Source organism: Eriocheir sinensis, chromosome 48, assembly GCF_024679095.1.
Source record: "Eriocheir sinensis breed Jianghai 21 chromosome 48, ASM2467909v1, whole genome shotgun sequence".
Classification (NCBI taxonomy): Eukaryota; Metazoa; Arthropoda; class Malacostraca; order Decapoda; family Varunidae; genus Eriocheir; species Eriocheir sinensis.
Window position 1 is genome coordinate 1,123,959 of NC_066556.1, and position 25,720 is coordinate 1,149,678.

At 42.2% G+C, this 25,720-nt stretch overlaps 2 protein-coding genes and 1 long non-coding RNA gene across 5 annotated transcripts; 1 reads left to right on the forward strand and 2 right to left on the reverse strand.

Moving 5' to 3' along the window:
* Nucleotides 1-113: 113 nt before the first annotated feature.
* Nucleotides 114-5,321, forward strand: LOC126981454 (3-hydroxyisobutyrate dehydrogenase, mitochondrial-like). The gene is made up of 7 exons (XM_050832498.1): nt 114-278; nt 1,677-1,768; nt 2,093-2,271; nt 2,486-2,818; nt 2,962-3,088; nt 3,352-3,453; nt 3,581-5,321. The coding sequence occupies exons 1-7, from the start codon at nt 194-196 to the stop codon at nt 3,662-3,664; spliced, it is 1,002 nt and encodes a 333-aa protein (XP_050688455.1). The 5' UTR covers nt 114-193; the 3' UTR covers nt 3,665-5,321.
* LOC126981455 (uncharacterized) lies at nt 3,908-6,100 on the reverse strand. The gene is made up of 2 exons (XR_007733946.1): nt 5,732-6,100; nt 3,908-5,626 (listed from the first exon to the last, which is right to left on the reverse strand). It is a non-coding gene; the product is annotated as an uncharacterized LOC126981455 (long non-coding RNA).
* Nucleotides 6,101-14,917: 8,817 nt separating this feature from the next.
* LOC126981456 (piggyBac transposable element-derived protein 3-like) lies at nt 14,918-24,863 on the reverse strand. Of its 3 annotated transcripts, XM_050832501.1 has the most exons (7): nt 24,516-24,863; nt 22,318-22,587; nt 21,653-21,946; nt 20,941-21,075; nt 20,651-20,770; nt 18,188-18,340; nt 16,033-17,963 (listed from the first exon to the last, which is right to left on the reverse strand). In XM_050832501.1, the coding sequence occupies exons 2-7, from the start codon at nt 22,427-22,429 to the stop codon at nt 16,288-16,290; spliced, it is 2,490 nt and encodes an 829-aa protein (XP_050688458.1). In that variant the 5' UTR covers nt 22,430-22,587; nt 24,516-24,863; the 3' UTR covers nt 16,033-16,287. The 3 variants fall into 3 exon arrangements, with proteins under 3 accessions (XP_050688460.1, XP_050688458.1, XP_050688459.1); XM_050832503.1 differs by lacking the exons at nt 16,033-17,963; nt 18,188-18,340 and adding an exon at nt 14,918-15,533 and having other exon boundaries at nt 24,516-24,856; XM_050832502.1 differs by lacking the exons at nt 20,651-20,770; nt 20,941-21,075; nt 21,653-21,946; nt 22,318-22,587; nt 24,516-24,863 and adding an exon at nt 19,857-20,644.
* Nucleotides 24,864-25,720: the final 857 nt, after the last annotated feature.

Below are 25,720 nucleotides of genomic sequence, written 5' to 3' on the forward strand. Positions count from 1 at the left end.
GGATCGAGGAGATTGTGGAGGCGGGGAGTGACTATTAAATGAGAGGTTGGACAAGGAGACAGGACTATCCAAGCTTAGTTCAGGCCTTGTAAACCACAAATACACACACACACACACACACACAAAAAGAGAAATTGATCCTGTTAGAGGTGCTCATGAACACTCACACACTGTCAACAAACACGGTGGCCGGATGGCGCTCGCACGGACCAAACTCTTTTCGTTCTACACAGCCTCTCGCCATGCCTGGGCCCGCGGCACAAGCAGAACACTCTCAGGTACACGTTGACGAGCGTGGTATGGGGTAAAGTAACAGAAACATTGTGTAGCCGCACCAGCCTCAGGAACGAGGTCGAGGAACTATTTCTGACTACACCCGATGACATAATTAGTCTGTATTAAAAGACTTTTTTGGCTTCTCACACCATCTATTTCTAAAGGTTGGGTCAAACTAGGGTTGCCACCTTGAGATCAGAAAAATACGGAACATCTCACTCTCTAATATAGAATGAATATTTTAAGGGACGGATGGTAACCCTTAAATTTCTGTGGCCTGCCCTGCCTTGACAGCCGTTGCCTGCTGCTCGTGGAGGCAGGAGGAAGGGGGGTTGTGTACTGTACATGTTTTTCAGGACGACCCTTGATAAACACATAATTTTACGGCCTGTTTTTTTAAATTGACCAAAAAAGGCCATCACTACAGCAGCTTTAAAATGCTGAATTTTATCTGCTTGCCCATTCAGACAGACAAATACGGAACAAATGGTGTTCTGTATTGGTTCAAAACGGAACGCACCATTTCATTCTCCAATACGGAACGATTCCGTATTTTGAGGGACGGGTGGTCACCCTAGGTAAAACTACCACCAGGGTCATAAAACTACTGCTGGAAATGCCCACAACTCCTATGAAAGCCTTGTCAAATATGTGTATTTTGACAACGAAATGTCTTGTAATGTGACCCATTATGTGGTAATTGTGTAATCACTCCACGCTTCAAAAAATTGTGTCTCAGTCCTGCAGTTAAGACAAATTACATGTTCATTATCTATTAAGTATGGCGCAAGTATTAAAAAGGCAGCTGTTTACATAACAGTGATCTTGGTTTTATCAAGCCGACAGTGTTTTATGGTGTTAGGCGACTATCTGTCTGGATTAAATGGACTTTGCTATGGAAGGCAGTGGTCAGCGTGCGGGGATGGCGTCCTGGAAGACCCAGGTTCGAGTCCCGCCGGCCACTACAAGCCTACAATTTTCAGTCAATGCTGAGTGGCCTAAGACTATCCACATGCTGTCCTGATGACCACCTATCAACCCAAACTCCACTGAAACTCTAAAGAGAATCAAAGGGAGCTCTTTGGGGCATCATGATCCATGCAAGATGGTGTAACTATAAAAACCACTACCTGCACCACTAACAGGCTGGGTCCGACCAACAGGCCCCATTAAGAAAGCCTATCGGTGCCATTCACAAAACTTTAAAAAAAGTCTAAAAATATTAATGGTTTTAATGTACTTTTAAAATAGATAAGGACTAAAAACTACTGAATTTTAGATAAATGAAGGTTAGATTCATCCAAAACAGTTATTTTTTAAATAATAATATCATTTGTATTATAAATTTTGAATCTTTGCTGAAGATTTACTCCTTATCTTTCTTAATTTTGTCCTTGCAGTCAGTCAGCTGCACCACAAGTCCAGCACCAGTGTGGGGGTCATTGGCCTGGGAAACATGGGTGGACCAATGGCATCCAACCTGCTGAACAAGGTAAAGTAGCAGTTTTAACCAGTCTATTTAGAATAACTTGAAGCTGCGAGTGGCTGAGAAACAGTTAAATATGGACTAAAGATGATGTAATAGTCTTAGGATGATGTACCTACTACTATGATTAATTAATTTTATGATCCTTGGAGCAATATAACCAAAGGTGTTAAAATCAATCTCTCTTTGGCCCAGTATGGCTTCTGCTACATATCCAGGTATTACGACTTCAGTCATACAGAAATTCCACATGATGAGTCAGGCATTAACACTAAAGCTCAAGAATTAATATTAGGAACATATGAATAGCTTGGTCCCTCACTGCCACAGGGCCACAGCATAGTTGTGTATGATGTGAATGAGGAGGCCGTAAGGAAGCTGGAGGATGAGGGGGCCAGTGCAGCCTCCAGCCCCTTTGAGGTGGCCAGCAAGGTGGACCGCATCATTACCATGCTGCCCAACTCACAGCATGTTCGCTCCTGCTACATGGGCGACAAAGGCGTCTTTCAGTAAGTTAATGCAGTAGGGTATAATGTCTACACTGAGGGTGAGCATAATAAAAGAAAAAAAAAAAAAAAAAAAAAAGTTGAAGAGCACTGTTTATGGGTATTGACTATTGAGCAAAGTTAAAAGTTTCATTATTTAGTAATGTGATAATAAATGAATGTAAAGGAACATTTATATGTACATTGCAACCTTGGCAACCTCTAACCCACATTCCAGGTCAGTGCAGCCAGGGACACTCATCCTGGACAGCAGTACGATTGACCCAACGGTGTCAAAGGAGATGGCAGGTCTGGCCAGCAAAAAGGGGGCCGTGTTCATGGATGCGCCTGTGTCTGGGGGTGTGAATGCAGCCAAGGGGGGGACTCTCACCTTCATGGTTGGGGGTGAGGAGAAGGAGTTTGAGGCAGCCAAGGTACTGCTGTCGGCCATGGGGAAGAATATTGTGTACTGTGGCCAAGTGGGCAATGGACAGGCAGTGAAGATTTGCAATAACATGCTCCTTGCTATCACCATGATTGGAACTGCAGAAACCATGAACTTGGGAATGAGGTGAGGTGAGGTGGGGACTGAATGCATTACCTTTCAAACTCATAATGTTGTGGATGGTTATGTATTTGCATAATATATTTGACTATCTCCTCTTTTTATCTTTGCATGTAACTAAACCACAGCCCAATCATTCCCCTTTTCAGGTTAGGTTTGGAGCCAAAACTCATGGCAAGCATTATCAACACAGCCACAGGGAGGTGCTGGGCCAGCGAGCTGTACAACCCAGTGCCTGGTGTTCTGGACAACGTGCCTTCCTCAAACAACTACCAGGTATGCCCAAGCCCTTGTGTTCCTTATTTATGTTTTCTCCAGATTTAACTTAATTTTCTTTTTGTCTTTTTCCCTGTTTTTCATAGCTAATTTGTGATCAAATATTTTTTTTCCTCATTTGCTACATCCCCATGAAAAAGAAAGCAGGCTCTTAAAACATACTTTTTATAGTACCTTTATGATGTTATATAGGAGTAGCTGCAGCATATCTTTTGCTTTGCTATTTACTATACTTACAATGATTGTATCTTACTGACCTTTAGGGAGGCTTTGGAACGGCACTGATGGCCAAGGACTTGGGTCTGGCACAGGGAGCGGCTACAAGTACTCAGAGCCCAACACCTTTGGGATCTCTTGCTCATCAGGTTTGTCAAACAAAAATCTTGATATTGTGATATTATGCTGTCTGTATATCTAATACAATATGTCCTCAAGTCTGTTTAAATTGACCTTGTATGATATATTGAGATAATTTTATATATTATGTTTCAGATCTACCGGCTGATGTGCAACAAAGGACTCGCAGAGAAAGATTTTTCTTCAGTCTTTCTTCTCCTGCAGGAAGATAATAAGTGAATGCATGGCTGAGTGTATCAAGCCTGTAGTGATTATAGTTTTAGCTCTGTAACTAATGGGGAAGTCTCAGATTTTCAGTGTTTAAAGATACATACCTTGATAAGACAAAATGAGTCATTTCAGGACTATGAGGTTGAACAGATACTGTGATTGAAATCCTGATATAGGATGTCACTGAAAGTCATTATACCTTTATTATATTATATTATACCTTTTATATCTCTTAAGCTTTCAATGTAATGGGAAATAATTGGTGTATTTTGTTAAGGCAATTTTCTATCTGTCTTCTATGTGTGCTTCACCCCATGGTCCATAGATACTCCTGGAAAGGAAAATATGTAATGAGTAATGGCAGAGCTTTGAGAGTAGTGTAGCTTGTGATACTTTGTTTCAACATGTGTTTGGTGGAGCAGCTTTCTAGTCTGTTATAAGTGCCATGATACAAGTGTACTTAAGCGTGAAGTAGCGATGATCATTCCATATGAAATGGTGTTCATGACAGAGGTCTATGCCCAGGTGCCAGGCAGCTACTTCTCTTAGTGTATCAGTACCATTTAAGAACATTTACTTACTGTTTATAACCCTGGAGGGAGGTGTATATCACTGGAACAAAGAGGTTGCAGACAAACAGTGCAAACAAGACCAGCAGCAGGAAGTGGGATGCAAACAGCACTATTCCCAATGGTGTAACTGCCACCATCACCACTGTTGATGCCATGTGCCACCACTTTCCCAGTTGATTCTATAAGCAAACATTAATGAATTTGATATTGTTTAACATTGGTAAGGTACATGACACTTGCATTAGATCTGTGTTGTTAAATAAATGGAAGTGCAGGCTCTGCTGAGAAACTGTAGGATGAACTGATATAATGTGACAGAAGGATGTTGAGGTGTATAGCTGGTATCGTGCTTGGCCATGGACAACCAGGCAGAACAAATACCTGAAGATGTGTTGCAGAGGACCTAGCTTCTCTGGGTGTTAATTAGGAAGAAACACTTGACAGAGACAGTTGAGGATGGTTATCATATGTCTAACCTCACCATATAAAAAAATAAAAAAGCTGATAAATGGATGATGATGACATTGTTTCCATCATGAACCACCACTAGCTATAAACAGATATGTACCACTGTAATGATGAACAGAAATTGCTAAGTCTTCTTTTCAGCACTTCTATTCTTTAACTATATTTGTATTAATGTATCTGATGCTCTGCTCCATTTGGAAATTCAATGTAAGAGGGTGGCATGGGAAGGAGAAGAGTCAACAAAAGCTAGATTCCAGTAGACTCTGTTCCCTCCTTTGCAAGCCTTGGATGAGATTTAAAAAGAAAACTTCAAGCGTCACAGTGAGAGGAACACAATGACACACTGCATCCACCTTTTAGCACATTATCCACTACCTAGCCTCTCTCCCAGCACTGAGCTATGTGAACCAGAGTGATGATATCCCCCTCTCCGTCCACTCCTCCCTTGTGTGACCCTTGTTCACTGTCGCGTCATACACCATCCACTTGCGTTCATTGTACCATCAGTCTGAATGAGTGCAGTCAAAATGCTTCTAACTTGATGCAGCTTATCATCAGTTTGTGGTGTTAGTATTATTACTTATTGTACATATATAAAACCATATAATAAACTGGTCATTAAAATATATGTTGTTTCATGAGGTGATATATTACATGAGAGGGGTGAAAAAGAAATATACCTGTCGTCTAAATAGTATGAGATCACTCTTGTACAAATACTTCAATAGCACATTCTGTCATCTTATTCCACCTTCCCCTTTTACGTGTTTGAACATTTTCTATTTAATTTTTACTTCCCGTGCCTTACCTGATGGTGGCGCCTGGAGCTTGGGAGGAGTCATCAGTGTGAAGACATCAAGGTCACTCGTTAGCCTGGAAGCCAAACAGACTGAGGCAAACAGGCCAATGTTGTGGGACACTTGGGTTCACTCTGCTGGATGGAGAAAATGTCAGTTGATTACAGTGCATGAAGAATAATCCCATACTCATACCCTATACAAATCACTATGCCCAGGTATCAAGTATCTGCACCCACACTTATGGTAGGCTTAGTGCATCCTATGATCTGGTGGTGATGCGGCTGAGGCTGGGCTATAGATAAAAGGCTAGGCTAGTCGTCACTACAAATGTGCAAAACTTTGTTGCCTTGGCCCACAAAGGGATAACCACGCCCTCAGAGCTGTTATTTTCGATGCAAGTCCTAATTTAAGTTTTTTTGCATCTCGTATGTAATATTGTCAGGGTGTATCGTAAGCTCTCGCTTCAAAAACGTGCCAATTAGCGAGATGTAAGTTATTTCGGTGACGCAGCGATGCTCGGCGAAGGTGTTGCCGTATAACACGATCACCACCGAGGCTCTTGTGCTGGAAAAGGAGTGTGACCACACATTTTTAATTTGGTTGATTTATATTCAGATAGTATGCTTGTGAGAAGAGAAGGAAGCTTCCAAAAGTTTTTAGATATTTCTTATAGTTCTCCTTTTATTTTTTTTCCTTTAAATGTTGAGAGGATACTTTGTCCTTATATAAATGTTTTGTAGAAGATATAATCTTGTTTATTAGCCAATCAAACTTAAGTTATATTAATATTATGGCGAGTATTATGAGTCAGTGTCCGTACCATATCCCACCTCCCTGGCCGAACCATCACCACGGGTGGGGATGATTCGGACGATTTAGAAACTTGTCTTTCACCACCTACATCTGAAAACTGGAAATAGCTACGAGTGTCATATTAGCAGCCGAAAGAGCCAAAGGATGGAGGAACATTTTGAGATCAACAAAATTACACTACTACTGAAACTTCTTTTTCTAAAAATATTTTTCTAAAAAGTATCTGAATCATACCGGCTCTCCCCTACTCCCACCCACTCCAGTCCGGCCTGAACCGAAACACCTCTGCAATGAGATGGGAGAGATAACACTGTAATGGCATCCCCCGGCAATAGTTGATACATTGTAACCTTATTTGTGATGTGTCGTGTCCTTTGTGGTTTACCTTAATTGCCCCAACATTCCTGATTGTGATTGGTTACTTTTAATTCGTTCTTATGTTTCTTAGTCGGCACATTGTACCTCCCCGCAGCTCATTTTTTTTTATCTTCATTTAGAGAATCTGGAGTTCAGGTGGTCTTTAGGACAGCATGTGGGTAGTCAGCTTGATTGATTCATTGATAGTATATTGTTGCAAGTAAACAACAAAGGAGAAGGGAGGAGCATGCCATCCCAACCCCCAGGCAGTACAGCTTGTTTGTATACATTTTAAGAGTTCAATTCCTTCATTTTCCTTTGATTTATCCCATTTTTTATTATCGTTTTGTATCCATTCTCAGTTTTTAGTAGCTTCACGGGGTTGGGGGGGGGAGGCTAGTGATATTTGTTATGGTTGTGTGGTGAATAATTGATTGATTGATTGATAGTTTATTGTTGCAAGTAAACAACAAAGGAGAAGGGAGGAAGTAGTTTGTGTATGTTTGGTGGTTCGCTCCCGCTCATGTGTTTCGTTCCCTCTGGATGGCTCGTTTCGGATTCGCTTAGCACGTCTCGGGTTATTTCCTTCAGAAGGTGACGTTAGGTAGCTGATTCAGAGCTTTAAGCTTTCGCTGTCTGTCTTTTCTCTTGACACCACCTCCAACCTCTTTCCTTCCGTGTGTCTGGGTGGGTGTGTTAGTGCCCCGTCTCTTACTGTGTGGGTGTCGGTGTTAGAGGCCCATGTGTTACTGTGTTTATACTGTGAAGGTGTGGGTGATAGTGGCCCATCTATACTGTGTGGGTGTGGTGGGCCCTGGTGTTTTTTTTTTGGTGGGGCATGGTGGGTTTTTTTTTGGTGGGCCCTGTTTTTTTTTGGGGGGTGAGCCCTGGTGGGTTTTTCTGGTGGGACCTGGTGTTTTTTTTTTGTGGAACATGGTGTTTTTTTGTGGGGTCTGGTGTTTTTTTTGGTGGGACCTGGTGTTTTTTTTGTGGGACCTGGTGTTTTTTTTTGTGGGGCCTTGTGTGTTTTTGTGGTGGGGCCTGGTGTTTTTGTGGTGGGGCCTGGTGTTTTTGTGGTGGGGCCTGGTGTTTTTTTGTGGGGCCTTGTGTGTTTTTTTGTGGGGCCTTGTGTGTTTTTTTGTGGGGCCTTGTGTGTTTTTGTGGTGGGGCCTGGTGGTTTTTTTTTTGAGGGCCTGGTGTTTTTTGGTGGGGCATGGTGTTTTTTTGGTGGGGCCTGGTGTATTTTTTGGTGGGGCCTGGTGTATTTTTTGGTGGGGCCTGGTGTTTTTGTGGTGGGGCCTGGTGTTTTTGTGGTGGGATTTTGTGTTTTTTTGTGGGACCTGGTGTCTTTTTTTGTGGGGCCTGGTGTTTTTTTTGGTGGGGCCTGGTGTTTTTTTTGGTGGGGCCTGGTGTTTTTTTTGGTGGGGCCTGGTGTTTTTTTTTGGTGGGGCCTGGTGTTTTTTTGTGGGGCCTGGTGTTTTTTTTGGTGGGGCCTGGTGTTTTTTTGTGGGGCCTGGTGTTTTTTTTTGGTGGGGCCTGGTTTTTTTTTGTGGGGCCTGGTGTTTTTTTTTGGTGGGGCCTGGTGTTTTTTTGTGGGACCTGGTGTTTTTTTTGGTGGGGCCTGGTGTTTTTTTTGGTGGGACCTGGTGTTTTTTTTGGTGGGACCTGGTGTTTTTTTTGGTGGGGCCTGGTGTGTTTTTTGTAGGACCTGGTGGGTTTTTTTGTGGGACCTGTTTTTTTTTTTTTTTTTGGCGGGGCCTGGTGTGGTTAATGTTTATAATGATGCCATCTTAGTTGGCACATTCTACCTCCCCGCAGCTCATTTTTTTATCCTTATATAGAGAGAATCTGGAGTCTGGGTTGATAGGTGGTTTTTAGGACAACATGTGGGTGGTCTTAGGCCATGCGCCGATGACTTATGGTGGTGGTACGTGATAGTGATGGTGGTACATGATAGTGGTGATGGTGGTGGTGGTACGTGATAGTGGTGGTGGTGGTACGTGATTGTGGTGGTGGTGGTGGTACGTGATAGTGGTGGTGGTACGTGATAGTGGTGGTGGTGGTACGTGATAGTGGTGGTGGTGGTGGTGGTACGTGATAGTGGTGGTGGTGGTGGTGGTGGTACGTGATAGTGGTGGTGGTGGTGGTGGTGGTACGTGATAGTGGTGGTGGTGGTGGTGGTGGTACGTGATAGTGGTGGTGGTGGTGGTGGTGGTGGTACGTGATAGTGGTGGTGGTGGTGGTGGTGGTACGTGATAGTGGTGGTGGTGGTACGTGATAGTGGTGGTGGTGGTATGTGATAGTGGTGGTGGTGGTATGTGATAGTGGTGGTGGTGGTGCGTGATGGTGGTGGTGGTGCGCTTGCCTTGCCTTGCCTTTCCCTTGTACTCGAAAAATTTTCTTGCATGTTGCTGGGGAAAAAAGATCTGAATATGTAGTGAAAGTTGAGTGAAAAGTGTAATAGTGGAAAATAGCAAAAGCGCATAGGCAGGCAAATCAGGGAAAGAAAAGGACAGATAACCTAAGTTCAGGATGAATGCTTAAGCCTTGCCTTGCCCTTGCCTTAATTTGCCCTTGCCTTGACTTAATTGCCTTGCCTTGCCCAGCCCTTCCCTTGCCTTGCCCTTCCCTTGCCCTGTCCTGCCTTGGCTGCCAGCCCTGTGCGTCTCGCCTTCTTGGCTGGCTGGCCTTGTGCGTTCCCTGACATTGCCTTCTTGGCTGGCCAGCCCTGTGCGTCTCGTCTTCTTGGCTGGCCATATATAGCCCTGTGCGTTGTCCTTCCCTTGCCTTGTCCTTCCCTTGCCCTGACCTTCCCTTGTCCTGCCCTTCCCTTCCCTTGCCCAGCCCTTCCCTTGCCCTGCCCTTCCCTTGCCTTGTCCTGCCTTGGCTGCCAGCCCTGTGCGTCTCGTCTTCTTGGCTGGCTGGCCCTGTGCGTTCCCTGACCTTGCCTTCTTGGCTGGCCAGCCCTGTGCGTCTCGTCTTCTTGGCTGGCCATATATAGCCCTGTGCGTTGGTCTTTGCCTTGTCCTTCCCTTGCCCTGACCTTTCCTTGCCCTGCCCTGCCCTTGCCTTGCCTTGCCTTGCCTTGCCCTGCCCTTCCCTTGCCTTCCCTTGCCTTGCCTTGCCTTTTATTCACTTGTAATACTGAGCACTTCATCCTGAACTTAGGTTTTCTGTCCATTTCTTTCCCTGATTTGCCTACCTATGCGCTTTTGCTATTTTCCATTATTACATTTTTCACTCAACTTTCACTACATGCTCAGATCTTTTTTTGCAGCAACATGCCAAGAAAAATTTTGTGTGAGGTATTAATTTCACTGCTTCCTCTTTACATCCTTATGGTCCTAACACGGTACTTATTCCTCCGTCTTCCTCCTCCACTCTGCTATGCCACTCCTCTTCCCCAATGATCTCCACCACAGATGCTAATAGCCTTTGCCTCTCCTCTTCATACCTGTCACAGGCCACTATCAGGTGCTCTTTTTGTTTCTTTTTCCCCTGTACAAACGCTGCAGTTTTTGTTCTTCTCATCTCTGCTTCTCTCCTTTACTTGTTGTTCCAGTCCTTGCCTTGAACAGCAGCTTATTCCCCCAGTCTCCCTGGTACCAATTCCCTGGCCTCTGGGTTATACGTCTTATGACAAGTTACCAAGGAATATTAAGGTACATGGGAATATATAAAAGTAGCTACTAAACCATACATAAGAAGAATGAAGTGGAAAGGTTCTGACGTATATGTATATATCTGTGTTGTAAGGAATATTTTTAAAACTTAAAGTACCAGGTTATATTTTCATGCATGTACGTACTACGCGATATGTTTACGCATCTATGAAGTCTCGGGTTATATATTTGTAAGTGTGCACTGCTGCTCCGGCTATCGCAACCCTTACTTCTGCTACCCATGTACTGCCCAGACCTTTAATATACCCCAACTTCAGCATCTCCATTTAAGAGAAGCACTGGGGGGCAGCATGGGCCAGGCAAAAGGCGTAGGAACTGGCATGCGCTATAGATAAAATCTGCTTTGTGTTGTTGCTCCTCGTACTGTGGCAATGACACACGGTACCAAACACCCCGTTATACAGTGTCTGCAGTAAGGGTTATACGTGATGATTTCTATGCGCAAGTAAATATACGTAACGAAAAAAGGTTGATTAAAATGCTTTGTTTCCTTAGGGATGATTCTTGATGGCATATGATTGTAGGTCTGCAGGAAGAGTTATACGTGATGATTTCTATACATAAACTAATATACATAACAGGAAAATGGTATAAGGTCAAAAGGGCTGATTCTCGATGATGTGTGTCTGTGTTGCATTTTTATATACACTCCAAGTTTACATGAAGAGCTATACGTGCTGAAATTTATAAAATCAATTATACATGAAAGGAAAATGATGAATATTCATCAAGAAGTTTGTATAGGGTCAAAAGGGCTGATTCTCGACGATGTATGTCTGTATTGCTTTCTTTTATACGCTTCTTGCTTGTAGGAAGGGCTATACGCACCGAAATTTATACACGAGCAATTATACTTATATTTGTAAGTATATGTACGATGCGACATTTTAAGCGTACGTTACTGGGTTATATTTGTAAGTATATGTATGAAGCGATATATTTACGTATGTTTAGGTGGTATAGTTTAAGCAAAAGGTACTGGGTTTTATATTTGTAAGTGTGTGCACTAAACTATATATTTACATATCTACTAGTGGGAGTGGGATATATTTTAAGTAAGTGCTATGGGAAAATACACAAGGGGAGCGTATTAATCTGGCATAATGGTAGTATCGTAACAGCTTTGGTGCTGCTGCGATTGGCTATCAACAACATCTATGGCTTTTGAACCTAACTTCCTCTTCGACTATTCACATTAACCTTTTTGCTGCTGCTACTGCTATTAACAACTATATATGGTTTCTGCATGACAATATTTGCTGCTACGGCTATTTACAATTTCTACGGATTTTGGGTATTGCAACAAACCCATACACTGTTGATCGAAACAACCCCGCAAGCTTTTGTTACAACACCGCGCACTTTCGTTACAACCACGTATGCTTTCAAAACAATTCTGTACCCTTTTGTTACAACCCCATGTGCTTTTATAACAACGTGCACTCTTTCTTAACAATTAATTTCCTGACCAAATAAGAGGATTAGGCCTACGGGGGACACCTCTTGAAAAAAAAAACGCACCAAGACTTTTACCTCAAATCAAGGTGGTGTGGAAATAAAGTCAACACACGAACACACACACAGTACCATACACCCCGTTATACAGTGTCTCCGCCATACGAAGACACACATATACGGTTGAGAGGGCTGATCCTTGATGATGTATGGTTGAATGTCTGCAGTAAGGGTTATACGTGATTTCTAAACGCAAGTAAATATACGTAACGAAAAATGGTTGATTAAAATGCCTTCTGTTTCCTTAGGGATGATTCTTGATGACATATGATTGTATGTCTGCAGGAAGGGTTATACGCAATGATTTCTATACACAAACTAATATATATTACAGGAAAATGAATAAGGTTAGTATATAAGGTCGTAAGGGCTGGTTCTCTACGATGTATGTCTGTATTGCATTCTTTTATACACCCCATGCTTGCAGAAAGGGCTATACGTGCTGAAATTTATACACAAGTAATTATACGCAGCAGGAAATGAAGAATGCAATGTTTGTATAAGGTCAAAAGGGCTGTTTCTTGACGATGTATGTCTGTATTGCATTCTCCCATACACTCCATGCTTGCTGGAAGGGTTTTATACGTACTGAAATTTATACGAAAGCAATTATACGTAACAGGAAAATGATGAATGAGATGGTTGTATATGGTCAAAAGGGCTGTCTCGATGATGTGTCTGTGTTGCATTCTTTCATACACTCCATGCTAGCAGGAAGGGTTATACGTAATGACTTCTATACACAAACTAATATACATAACAAGGGAATGGAGAATGAGATGTTTGTATGAGGTCAAAAGGGCTGATTCTCGACGATGTATGTCTGTATTGCATTTTCCCATACATCATGCTTGCAGGAAGGGTTATATGTAATGATTTCTATACAAAGTAATATACGTGACAGGAAAATGAAAAAGGAGATGTTTGTATAGGGCCGAAAGGGCTGATTCTCGACGATGTATGTCTGTATTGCATTCTTTCATACGCTTCTTGCTTGTAGGAAGGACTATACGTACTGAAATTTATATACAAGCAATTCTACTTATATTTGTAAGTGTATGTACGAAGGAAATTTAATATGTCAGCCCCAGCAGGCGATGAGGTGCGCGGCGCGTGGTGGAGCTCAGACAAACAGCTCAATGAAGTGTTTGAGTTGTGCACAGTGAAGCAACTACCATTATGTCTTTTTAATTTCCTGGTGCTGCTTACACATATATCCTTAAGGCCGTAATTTTAAACATTTCGTCGCCCAAGTTCACATATTTGACATGGCTTTCGTAGGAGCTGTAGGGCTTTTCAGGGATAGTTTTATGACCCTGGTGGTGGTTTGACACTTCTTCTGTGCCATGAACCTTAAAAAACACTCATGAAAACCCGATTGATCCCCTCTTTGACCTTTAGAAATAGTTGATGTGAGAAGCGATGGTGTCTGAAAATACGGCCCTTAGTTGTTTAATCACACTCTGTACTGCCTGGGGGTTGGGATGGCATGCTCCTCCCTTCTCCTTTGTTGTTTACTTGCAACAATAAACAATCAATCAATCAACTAAAGTATGTGTAGTGAAGTATAGAAGTGCATGAAGAAGTACCATGGAGAACGATAGAAAGCGGGACAGGTCAAAAGAAGAACCACCATGTCCTACAGAGCTGTCCAACACTGCGCCAACTTTGAACTGTGGTATGTCAAGCAACGTTTATAATTGTCCTATTTTGAAAGCTGACCCGGCTGCTTTTTAATGCAGCTTTGAGGCTTTTTAATGGATGAGGAAGAAGAGAATGAAATAAAGGAAGAGAAAAAACAGGAGTTGTGTGTGCGTGTGTGTTCTGTTTCATCAAGGCCACGGTCTCATAGGCTTACCTTGTTAAAAGATTTGTGTAGGTAACAGTTCTGGCACTCTATGGGCCGTATTACTAAACATTTCGTTGTCCAAGTTCACATATTTGACAAGGCTTTCTTAGAAGTTGTATGCATTTCCAGGAGTAGTTTTATGACCCTGGTGTTAGTTTGACCCTTCCTCTGTACCGTGAACCTAAAGAAACACTCATTAGAACCCGACTGACCCCCTCTTTGACCTTTAGAAATAGTTGATGTGAGAAGCGAAAGTGTCTTATAATACCAACCTATAGGTCTTGCTAGTACTTTAGAATTGCACCCAACTCACTCTATAATGGTTAACACATTCAATTTTGTTTAATTGTATATGCGTAACATCGCTTGACAACTATTTCCATTATCAACTACTTGTTTTATGAGATTTTTATAACTAATTAGGAAGCAATAAGCCATGGACCATGGGCAGGGTCATAAGTCTATCTTTATCTAATATCCTAATGTATAAGGTTGCACAATCTTCATTTCCATGGGGTACTGATGTCCTTTTAATATGGTAAAGACAGTTTTCTACCAATGTGGTCTTCTCTAAACCCTTACTTTTGCCCTGGAGGAAAATAGAGCATATACATAGGCCTTAGTACTTTGTTGTACCATTTTTTCAGTAATAAGAATTTCAGTTTGATTCATTGTTATTGGATTATAATCACTGATGAATTTTCTTCACAATACCTTAGAATCACTCAATACATTTGTGTAAAATATGCGAGGTATCCACATGTATTGGAAAATTAAATTTGGGTGAGAATACGAGAACCCCGAAGTGACGTATGATAAATAACCATAAGGCATGAACTACCTGCTGAGCTTCCTAGCTCCTACCTCAGGTTGACAAATAAAATTGGCCATTACTAGTGGTGCACTTAGCTTAGAGTTCCAGAACTTGGGGTGATGGAGAGATAGAAGTAGTGTCATTGAAATCAGGGGCAAAATGGTTGATAGGATCCGAGAAGGTTCCAAGAGGCTGTGCTGTGGCTGGAGGGTTGGACCGGGCATGTTATCCATTTACACTCAACCTTTTTCTTTAAAGTATACTTCTTTTTACATGAGAATAAGTTTGAGTGCAAGTATGAAGGTGTGCACTTGATGTCACCTGTGAATCAAGAGAGCCCAGCAGCTTGACTAGGAGAGGAAAACAACAAATAAGGTAAATAAGGGAAAAGTTATGCAGACAAATTTATTTAAATCTTAACAAAGCTTGCATTCCTAAACCTAAACTAACCTTTCCATATCAAAAGAAAAAGATATACAAGAAAATATAGATGCTAAAAAGTTTGGACTATTGAGACTCCTTGGCTGCATATTTTAACAGGGTACTGGCTAGAATTTCTAAGGATGAAGTCATTCTTTCCATGGTATCACGCATGCCCCTCAGTTCGGTGAGGAGATCCTGCTGGATCTCAGTCATTCGAGGTGTTACTGGAGAGTCAACCATGTCTGTGTTCTGCCTGCTGTGACCTGCATCAAATGGCAATTCTTGAGAGGGAGATGGTGATGGCTGTGGTGAAGCACACTTCACTGGTGCCAAGGGACTTTTGCCATGATGCAAAGTGGCATGGTGATCTGCCACTGGTCGTGACAGAATGAGGTGAGGCGGGGCAGGTGATGGATCTGGCTGAGGAGAGGCTGGAGAGGATGGCTCAGCAACAGGTGGAGATGACTTCACTAAGGCTGCATTTTTAGCTAAGCTTGATGAGGAATACTTGTGTTCGGCAGTGGCACTGCTGTGTCCTTCGGTCGTCACTTCGACGAAGCTGTCCGCAGCAGTCTTCTTAGCAGCTGAAACAAAGTCATCATTATGAATGTTACATTTGTAGTTGATTCATGCTAATGAGGAATAATTCAGCATAGTAGTAAATAATCATTAGTATCCAGTGAAATGAGTACCATACTACAGATGGACATAATTGTTGCAGGATTAGAAAATTTATACTTAAGGAGCTGCATGAAAGATCTGGGAAAAAAAATTATGTGAGGTAAATATTTACAGATTTATATCCTTGTAACAAGTTTGACTAAAGAATTAAGTCTTGAAGGCTTGTGAAATACAGCAGGCACGGCCACTATGCATCTCCCACTATGTAGGCTACATGAAACGCGTACTCTGCGGGGGCCTGAAAATATAACCCATATACTCCAAGTGAGTGAGTCATTCCCCTACTACGTGAGGTGGAGGGAAAGAATGGCTTAACCTTTTACTTCCTAACCCTTCATTACCATGAAAACTTTGTTTCAACTTTAAATAGTACTGTGTTAGTTGGTAAAAAAACATACCAAGCTTATTCCAAATATTTATTGAAAATATGTATATGGTTTCCATAAATGGGATAAAATTATCCTCTAAGGCACACAACAACTTTTTTTTGCATATCACAAGTATTCAGTATTCCTATTACACTATACATAAACATAAGAAAAATAAAATTGAAATGGTGTTCCTCTATTTGAAATGTTACATTTCTGCAAAATTCCAATTAAATTATTATTTTGTGTAAAATATGAAGTAAAAAATTTGCTTTCTCTTCCCTGTTGCCTATTTTGTGTGAAACTCTAGAAAACAATTTCTCTTTGATTCACAGCATAGATTAACTTCACATTTCGTGCAGAACATTAACACCCTACCAGTGCATCCGGGCAGCTTACATAAACCCCTTTTATTAGATGTTGTAGGGAAGTGTCCAGTCATATCTAGTCTTCTGTTTTTATCCGGAATTGGCTTAGTTGCTTTCCCAGCTCTCTTTTTAGCAGCGAATGCAGCTTCCACATCACTGAACACTTTCCTCTTTTTTACTGTACTTTTTCCACCTAGCAAAAGAGAATCTGCAAGTTTGAGTTTGAATAAACAAAGGGACATTTGCTTTCTCTTTGGCACTTTAAGATGATCTGCCTCTCGTCTATGAAGTAACCATGAGTTGATTACTGTCATGTCTATCATGTGAAATATTAGGCCTTGGTAGTATTCTTTGGAGCTAAATGACATTGCGTAATAAGACATCAGCTGATCATGCAAATCAACACCAAACCTGTGTGTATTGTAGTCTTTGACAATGAATGGTCTAGGGACTTCTACTCTTTCTTTCATCTCTCTTTCAGACCTTGTGCATTTATCTAATGGGAATGAAGTGGCAAATGTAGATGCAAGGTGAACTGGTTTGTTGTCAAACCATTTTAGAACTGTTATTTTGTTATTACTCTCAGATTTTGTCTCCCATTCATCATGAAAGCCTTGCCCAAGAGCTTGAAGCTTATCTGACATGAATGTCAGATTAGGTATCCTGTTCTCTTTAATAGCTCCAGTACACCATATACCACGAGAAGCTAAGTGATCTAAAAGAGGAAGAGAGGTGAACTGATCGTCAAAATATAATTTATGATTCTTGAATGGAGGTATGCACTCAGCAAGATGGAGTACTGAATTAGAATTTCCTTGCAGATCTGGAACATTTGGATTATTTACAGGCTCTGTTTTACCAGTATATGGTATAAAATCATATACCATCCCCATACAGTCTGCCAGAACAAAAAATTTGCACCCTCTTTTGTGTGGTTTCTCAGGAATATATTGCTCCATAGATGGATTCCCCTTGAAGGGTACCACTTGCTCACCTACACATAAATATTCAGTCATGGGGATTTCTTTGAACTTTGATCTCAGGTGTTCAAGTAGGGGTCTTACCTTTGATAATTTGTCCTGTTGGTCTGTTTGTGAATAATCTACAAGGTGGAACCTGCTCTTTATTTCCTCCCACCTGTCTCTGCGCATTACTGAACTAAACTTTTCATATCCTACAGACCAATGCAACCTGATATCGGATATTTTACTTAGAGACATATGAAAACATAACCCTAACCACTGTTCTAGTTCTAGCTTATCTAGATTTAAAGGTCTGTTTGGATTTTCTTGAACTGAATATAAATTTGACTGATCAACAATCATATCAATTAGGTTGTCAGTGAAGAATCTCCTGAATAGGTCTATAGGAAGAGATATGCCACCCTCCCCATTCCCACTGTAGTTACGGGCATCAAAGATGGGAATCGTAGGTGCTTCGTTTCTATCATAATGAATATGTTCCCAGTACAGCCTGGAGATTCTTTTCTGCCCAGTCTTGGGTCTGGTTTGGGAGTTGAGTGGGGAAGCTACGGTTGAGCTGTCAATGTGCAGTACAACTGTGTCCTCAGGAGTTTCATTCTCATCAGAAGATTCCACTGAAATATTTAACTTGTTTAAATTTAAATTTGAATTTAAATTTTATGTCAATAACTTAAGTAGAATATGTACAATATAATATATATAGCCTACTATTTTCACTAAAACTTTTGTTTTGCTCATAATAGTCGCTAACTTTCTTTGCAGGCACTTTTATTGAACTTATTGCTGTACTGTGAGGAGGGACTGAAGAACAGTAGCCTACATTGTGATCACTACACACCTTCCTCTGACTTGTGTGGAGAGTAGGCTTCATCCACAGCATACAGGTATTCATCAAGTTCTTCTGTGTCACTTGAACACATAGGTAGTTGCATATGACGTGGTCTATGACCTCTCTCATTGTAGAGGCTGGTAGTGGAGGTTGCTGATACATCTGAAAATAGATAAATACTGACTCAGTTTATCATTCTTCATTCTTCATTTTAGGAAAGGGAGGGATTGTGTAGATCAAATATTTGCACTGAAAATGCTAGTTGAAAAGTACCTAGAGAAGGATAGGAAGCTGTTTGCTGCTTTCATGGACCTGGAGAAGGCATATGACAGGGTTGACAGAAAAGGTTTATGGAATGTTCTCAGGATAAATGATGTGGGAGGGAATTTGCTGGAGGGGATCAGATCCTTTTATAAGTGTGAATGGGGAGTTGTGTGAGAGTTTTGGTATTGGTGTAAGACAGGGGTGCGTGAAGTCACAATGGCTTTTTAATGTGAACAAGAACAGCTGCATGAGAGAAATGAAAGCCAGAGTGGGGGGAGCTAGGTCAAAGGCTGAAAGTGAGAGGTACAGAGGAGTCATTAGTGGCAGGCCTGTTTGCAGATGATGCAATATTGTTGGCAGAGAATGAGGGGACGCTGCAGTGGATAGTGGATGAGTTTGACAGGGTGTGTAAGAGGAGAAAGCTAAAAGTGAATGCTGGAAAGAGTAAGCTTATGGTACTCAAGAGGGCAAGAGAGCAGACCATTGATTTTGCAAAGCCATAGAGTTAGAGCAGAGAGAACAATGAAATGTAGGATAAAGCTGGAGGAAGAGAGGACGGAGGAGGTAACTAAGTATAAATATTTGGGGATAGTTTTACGTAAGCATGGAATTATGGAAGGTGAGGTGAGGGAAAAGGCAGTAAAGGGCAGACAGGTAGTAGGTGCATTGGAGAGTTATGAGAGGAAGACATGTGAGCATGGAGGTGAAGAGGGGAATAAGGAACAGTATTATCCTGCCAACTTTGTCGTATGCATGAGAGAAGTGGACAAAGAATGCAGCACAGTAATCAAGAATATGTACAGTGGAAATGGGTATATAAGAGGTGCATGTGGTGTTTCAGGATGGGATGGAGAAAGTAATGAAAGCATGTATGAGAGGTTTGGTATGGGTGTGACAGCAAAAGGAGTGGATTGGGGAGTGGTTGAATGGGTAAAGTGCGATACGCTGAGACGGTTTGGACACGTGATGAGAATGTAGGAGAATGAATTTGTGAAGAGAGAGTATGAGGGAAGGATTGAGGGAGGGGGTGTCACTTGTGTGGATCAATAGGGTGAGCGAGTATAGGAACGAGAGAGTTGGAAATAGCGGGATTGAGTGTGCTGAGAGGGAGTGCCAGAACAGGGAGAGATGAGACACTTCTGCTGCGGCCACTACCCTAGAGGGAAGTTCCAGTGGGGGAGCAGGGCGTCAGAGGTATAGATAGATAGACTCATTGCTAGCCTTCATATCATCTGAGAAGAATGCTCAGTGGGGTCTATGTTTACATATACTCGTGTCAATTAGGGCATTTTTGTCACCTTTATTCATGGTAACATCAGAAGTTTTCTTTATGATCAAGTAGAAATATATTAGTGCAAGACTTTTCAGCATAGTTCTATTATGATACAAAATAAAGAGCTGATCCGTAAGTTACCTGGTTCAGGATTCATGAGGGCTCGGAGAGGTGAGGTGAGGTGGCGGTGTAGGTCCAGCAGACACTCTCAAACAGCAAGATCAGCATTATAATGTTCAGTCCTTATTTTATCTATTTATTTATTTTTTATAATGTTTCTGCCTATGGCGCCGGTAGGCTTTTCTTGGTTGGGCCTGATGGTCGGCCTCAGCCCACTGTGGCACAGGCAAGTGTTTATAGTGGCGCCATCTTGCTTGGCTCATGCTGCCCTCCCAGAGCTCATCGCTGACCCTCTCTTTTAGTGAGAGAATCTATAATCCGGGTTGCTAGGTGGTCTTCTGGACAGTATGCGGGCAGTCTTAGGCCACTCAGCGGTGACTGAAAAATCTCAGCTTGTGGCACCGGGCGGGATGTGAACCCGTGTCCTCCTGGACGCGGCACTGTCACGCTAACCACTTAGCCATCGCCTCCCTATTGCAACACACTGCATATCTTACATGTAACTCTACCTATCAGTGCCTTACACATGGTCAAATCAGCAGGGCAGAGAGAATGAGTGTGAGGCAGAACTTTCCACTTGACTGCCTGCAGCAGCACTGGCTGGATGTATGGCATGGCTTGAAGATCAATCTCTAGCACAGAATTTAAAAAGGAGAAAGAGAGAGAGAAAAGAAAAAAAAAGAAGTGATGGGGATTGCACTTCATAATAACAAAAAGAAATATTAGGTAGGTATTTTGAAATGCTGAAAGAGCAAAATGTAGGCTACAGTCAAACACAGAGGTTAGAGTGAAGCACACTTCGTAACATAATTTACCTTGATGCCGTAGATAATACTCAGATTCTAAATGGTATCCTAAGCCCTCCAGGACCACCGAGTCCTGCAGCCGTGACACCTCAAAATCTTTGGGCTTGGGCAATTTTGCAGAGCCACCACCTGTACGAAATTCAATTAAACAAGAGTAAATAACATATCACACATTTCTATTATATATAAACTTGTGTGTAACAAATCAAGTGAAAATAACTCACCATAAAGACTGATGTTACATGGGCTACTGTCAAATGCAGAGGTTAGAATGAGGCAGAATTCATAGTATAATTTACCTGAGGACACAGGATGCGGTAGTGGACGCTGTGGTTTTGATTTTGCTCCCATGGGCACAGCAACCTCACAGTCCAGCAGCTGTGCCATTGCCTCCTCAGCCTCTGAGAATTTGGGCGATGTTACAGAGCCATCACCTGTACAAAATTTAATGAGACATGAGTAAATACTACAACGTAAAATGGTATTGTGTATAAACTGACTTTAAATCAAAACTCTAATTACCAAACAATAACCTTTTACTGCTGAAGTAGTAATCTATTTCCTATTTCTACTTTGATATAATACTATTTTAGTAGTGGTTACTATTCAAGTGGCTAAGTTACATTTGACTACGTTTCAATGGTGCTCCAAAGAACAGAAATCAGAGCAAAGACTGCGGATGTTGCCGAAGTGGATAAAGAAAAAGTTGGAAGAGTTATCAAGACAACTCTCAGGTCTTAACCCCTTGACTGCAGATTTCCTACAAGAAGACATCACCAAGCTACAGGAATGGAACAAAAAGTGGCTGCTACAATTCACTGAAGAAAAATATAAACTCATGCACCTTGGGAGAGGATATCCAGCATACCAATACCACATTAGAAACACTCCACTATCCACCACAGAAGCAGAGAAAGACCTGGGAGTATATATTACCAGGCTACCAGTGAAAACTAAATCCGTGCCAATTGCAGCGAACACATTAAGATATCACAGAGGGAATATTCTCACCTGTGCTGGTCAGCTTTAGATTCAAGGCCATCATCTTTCTCTTGGTGGCGCTCTTGAAGTCAAAAAACTTTACCCGCATCTCGTCCACACTCCTCACAACACGGCTCACTCCGTTGACTTCCTTAGTAACAGCTTCCCATGCCTGTTGTTTGTCTGCAGCAGTTAGGGTGGATGAGACTGAACTAAGGATGTGCCACCTCTTTCTGACTCCTGTGACAAGGGCGAAGACTTCATCTCTTGAGTAATTAGGTCGCCTTCTCTTTACTGGCTTCTCGTTGGTGCTCATGTAAATCACTGCCGGCATTTAAATAGGTCCGTATTATTGTATATACAGAAAAGGTGTTAAAAGTGAAAGTGATTAATAATATCCAAGACTCAAAGCATGGACAAAAAGGCAGAAATTGTGTGACTAATTGGCAATGATTGTGTGATGTAACAGAAACATAAGAGTAAATAAGGAGAGTGAAAACTTAGTGATAATATTGTGGAGAGTATGAAAGAAATGCAACACAGAAAAGGTGGAGGAACTCTGTTTCTTCGGAGACAAAATGGAAAACTACATGAGCCTAGTCTCTGAGGGAATCCTTTTCCACACCCCAAACACTCAGGCTTCCTCTCTCCTTTGTAGCTGGAGTCACCAACAGCAAGTTATTTCTTCTGCTTACCCTTGAGTCTCTTGCCACCTTCAGCAATCTGTGCCCGCTTGTCGTGGCCACTCGTGTTGGTGTCCAGCCCTGCATCCTCCTGCTGGTGCACCTGTGGCAGGGAGTCAGTCATCTCGTCCTTTGGGAAACTAAGGGTCTGCAGTGATGATGATATGGTAGTGAAATGGCAGGATCTGTTCTGTTTTCTTGGGTCTTGGTTTGGGAGGCAGCCACACTCAATCTTGTTTTTACAGGTGACTTGTTTGTAGTCAGGCCTTTTATTGGCACCTCCTGTAATGGAAAACAATACCACTATAAACACTTGCCTGCGCCATGACGGGCTGGGGCCGAACACCATCCAGGCCCCTAAAGAAAGCCTACCGGTGCTATAGGCGTAGACGTAAAAAAAAAAGAAAAAAAAAGAAAAGAAAAATCTGCACCTTGGATGTCATATTCTCCAAAAAAAATCTTTCCCCACAGCAATATCTTTTTCAGCTGTCTCCCCACACAGTCCCAGCAGCAATATAATTTATCCCTCCCTATTTTTTCATTGACTTACTGAAATTCAATCCCATTTTAGTCAAGATTACAAGTAAAGTATACATTTTTTTGATTTTGGCTAAATTGCACTAATTTTTTTTGCCTCTTAATCTGCATATATTGTTTTTATGCAGAGTCTGATAAAGTAGGACCAATTAATAAGCTTCACAATAAGATCAAATTCACCTCTTTTGGGTGGCCAGTAAATGTACTACTAGCAGTGAAACTAAAATATCTATGAGACTGGTCGAACACTGCTCCAGCATCTTTTGATGAACAAGAACAATAAAGCCATTTAATACTTTATAAACTGCTAAATTTGGGGAGGTGGTGGCTGAGTGGTTACTGTGCTGGTCCCACATTCACCACATCCTGGATAATGCAGGTTCGAATACACCACTTCCACCTGGGATTTTTCAGTCAGACTACCCACATGCTGTCCTGAAGACCACCCATAAACCCTGACTCTAGAGGAGCCATCCAAGGGAAATAAAAAATGAGCTCTGAGGGGCAGCATGAGCCAAGAATAGATGGCACCACTATAAACACTTGCCTGTGCTATGACGGACTTGGGCCGACCACCAGGCCGAAACAAAAAAGCCTACTGGCGCTACAGGCCGGGACGTAAAAAAAAGTTTCAGGGACAATGCAGTAGATCTGAATGCTCTAGTTCAGACATATAGATTATTAATTTTTGGGTAAATTATAACACCTGTTCATGTGAACATAACTCTTGTTCCACTGGAAAATCAGCTATGAAAGTACTCAAGTGAATTAAGTTTAGTCGCAGAAACACCGTAGACTACTCAATTCTAAATAAAAACCAAAGTTTCTAACACATAAAACAGAGCCCCGTAGTGTACTGGTTAGCATGCTCGCCTTACAACTTAGAGGTCCAGGATTTGATTCCCAGGCGGAGGGGGGATGGACAGGCAGTCTCCATTAATCTGTGCCCCTTGTGCATGGGTAATGGGTGTCAGTCGTGGGTTGTGTCCCACTTCCCAGGTGTGTAATTCACCCATGGCCTGATCACAAGCTGGACTCGTCATTGACATGAGCAAGGCTCATTATAGTTGATCTGTGGGTACTGGCAGGATTTCATATACCATGCACCCCGTCCCCCTCGCTCAAGGGGGAACAGTAACCACTCCTCATCAGCGGAAAAATCCCTGCCTGAGCGGGGCTTGAACCTATACCTGCCAGGCTGTGAAGTCTAGCGGTGCAGAGCTATAACCAACTGAGCTATTGGAGCGGAATATTGACTAACTAACTAACAAAGTGCGAGCATGTGTGTGTGTGTGTGTGTGTGTGTGTGTGTGTTATGTGGTTTCAGCCATACTCAAAGATCCGTCTGGGTGGCCGGTGCAGGCGTCTAGCTGGCCCAAGCAGTCAAAAGCTGCGGCTCACCACCACTGAAGGAGTCCAAAGAACAGCAGCAAAATTGCAAGTGCCTATTGAAATCAATTACACATAACAATTGTAACTTTACCTAACCTACAGCAGAGGCTCTGCCCCCTGTCAGCTCCCCCCAATAACTCTAACCAAATGAGACCTAACTTAACTTCATATGCGATGGGATGGTCGACACCCCACTTCTCCCAACAGGTCATGGTCAAACGAGGTCAACAAATCAAAGGGATTAGATAAAAATGAGGATTGTGAAAAACTTATCTCCTAACCTTCGATGTAAGTGTGAAGGAGATGCTGCACGATCAGGGGCCGGACTGAGCGGACTCGCTGAGGGAGTTCATAGGTCCCTGTGGAGTCGGTAACGCCAGAGGCTATTCCCTAAAGGTTTACGAACTTCGTAAGTCGGCCATTGTCTTCGTAACGTTACTTCTTTTTTTGGGGCTGCAGGCCATTGGTGATGTTGGGTCGGAGTCTGCCTTTGTAACGGCGCCTCCTGGACGATGTTTGGTACATGACATCTGTTAATAGATTTTTGTATGATTTTACAAAAGTCATATACTGTATTACAGCAATATAATACAAGTGAATAATACAAGTGCTTGGGGCAGTGTTTTATAAGCTAGAGTGCGCATCGAGGCCATGCATGTGTCGGCGTTGTAACTAGTCCAGCGGCCATGATGCTGCGCCCAAGCCAAGTACTTTAGTAACTTCATCCAAAACTGACGACTCACACTCCTTACTCCCATCCAGTTTCCTGCCAACTTCACTTAATATTAAGAAGAAAAAAAACAAAGCCATCATCGTCTTCTTGAGATATTCTACATCACAATAGCATAAAGCTGCGACAACAATGTAAAAAAAAAACAAAAAAAAAAAACGAAAATGAGGACTAAATTAAATAAATGAGGGTGGATGCAAGCAAGCAGTTCGCGAGTTGAGAGGAGCACTGAGCATGGAGGTAGCGATTAAAATTAGCATGGGAAGCAAGAGGGAGACGCATAGCCCGTCCAACCCCTTAAGAGAGCATAAGAACGTTGGATGAAAAGAAGAGAATAGAAAATGGAAAGTACCAGTGTGACTAATTTTAAAGGGAAGGAGACAGCGCCAGTACGGAGTCGCGTCTGCCTTACCCTTTCACCCCAATTAGCACAGAGTAACGGTGTCTTTGGCTTACCTGTGTGGCTATTATGGGGAAGGAGTGTTCGGGGACCTGTTTTCCTGTTGCATTGAGGAGAAGAGGAAGGGACGTGGGGCTTATGTAGTATATAGCGATTTTATTTTGTTTCTTTTTTCATTTTACTTTTCCATGTTATTTTCCTCCTCCTCCTCCTTCTCCTCCTCCTCTTCCTCCTTCTTTCCTCCTCCTCCTCTTCTTCCTTCTTCCTACTTGGTCGTCCCTAGTGTAGAGATTTAGGTTTTATTTAATTTATTTTTCCATCTTTTTCTCCTCCTCCTCCTCCTCCTCTTACATAGT

What these genes read in the sequence shown, in the direction of transcription:
- LOC126981456 (XM_050832501.1), bottom strand. Translation starts at nt 22,429, where the DNA reads ATGACTGACTCCCTGCCACAGGTGCACCAGCAGGAGGATGCAGGGCTG. An exon ending in ACCGCATCCTGTGTCCTCAG is followed by an intron (nt 20,771 to 20,940) that starts GTAAATTATACT and finishes AATTTCGTACAG; the next exon opens with GTGGTGGCTCTGCAAAATTG. An exon ending in GTATTATCTACGGCATCAAG is followed by an intron (nt 18,341 to 20,650) that starts GTAAATTATGTT and finishes ATCTATTTTCAG; the next exon opens with ATGTATCAGCAACCTCCACT.
- LOC126981454 (XM_050832498.1), top strand. Translation starts at nt 194, where the DNA reads ATGGCGCTCGCACGGACCAAACTCTTTTCGTTCTACACAGCCTCTCGC. An exon ending in CACAAGCAGAACACTCTCAG is followed by an intron (nt 279 to 1,676) that starts GTACACGTTGAC and finishes TTGTCCTTGCAG; the next exon opens with TCAGTCAGCTGCACCACAAG. An exon ending in CTTCCTCAAACAACTACCAG is followed by an intron (nt 3,089 to 3,351) that starts GTATGCCCAAGC and finishes ACTGACCTTTAG; the next exon opens with GGAGGCTTTGGAACGGCACT.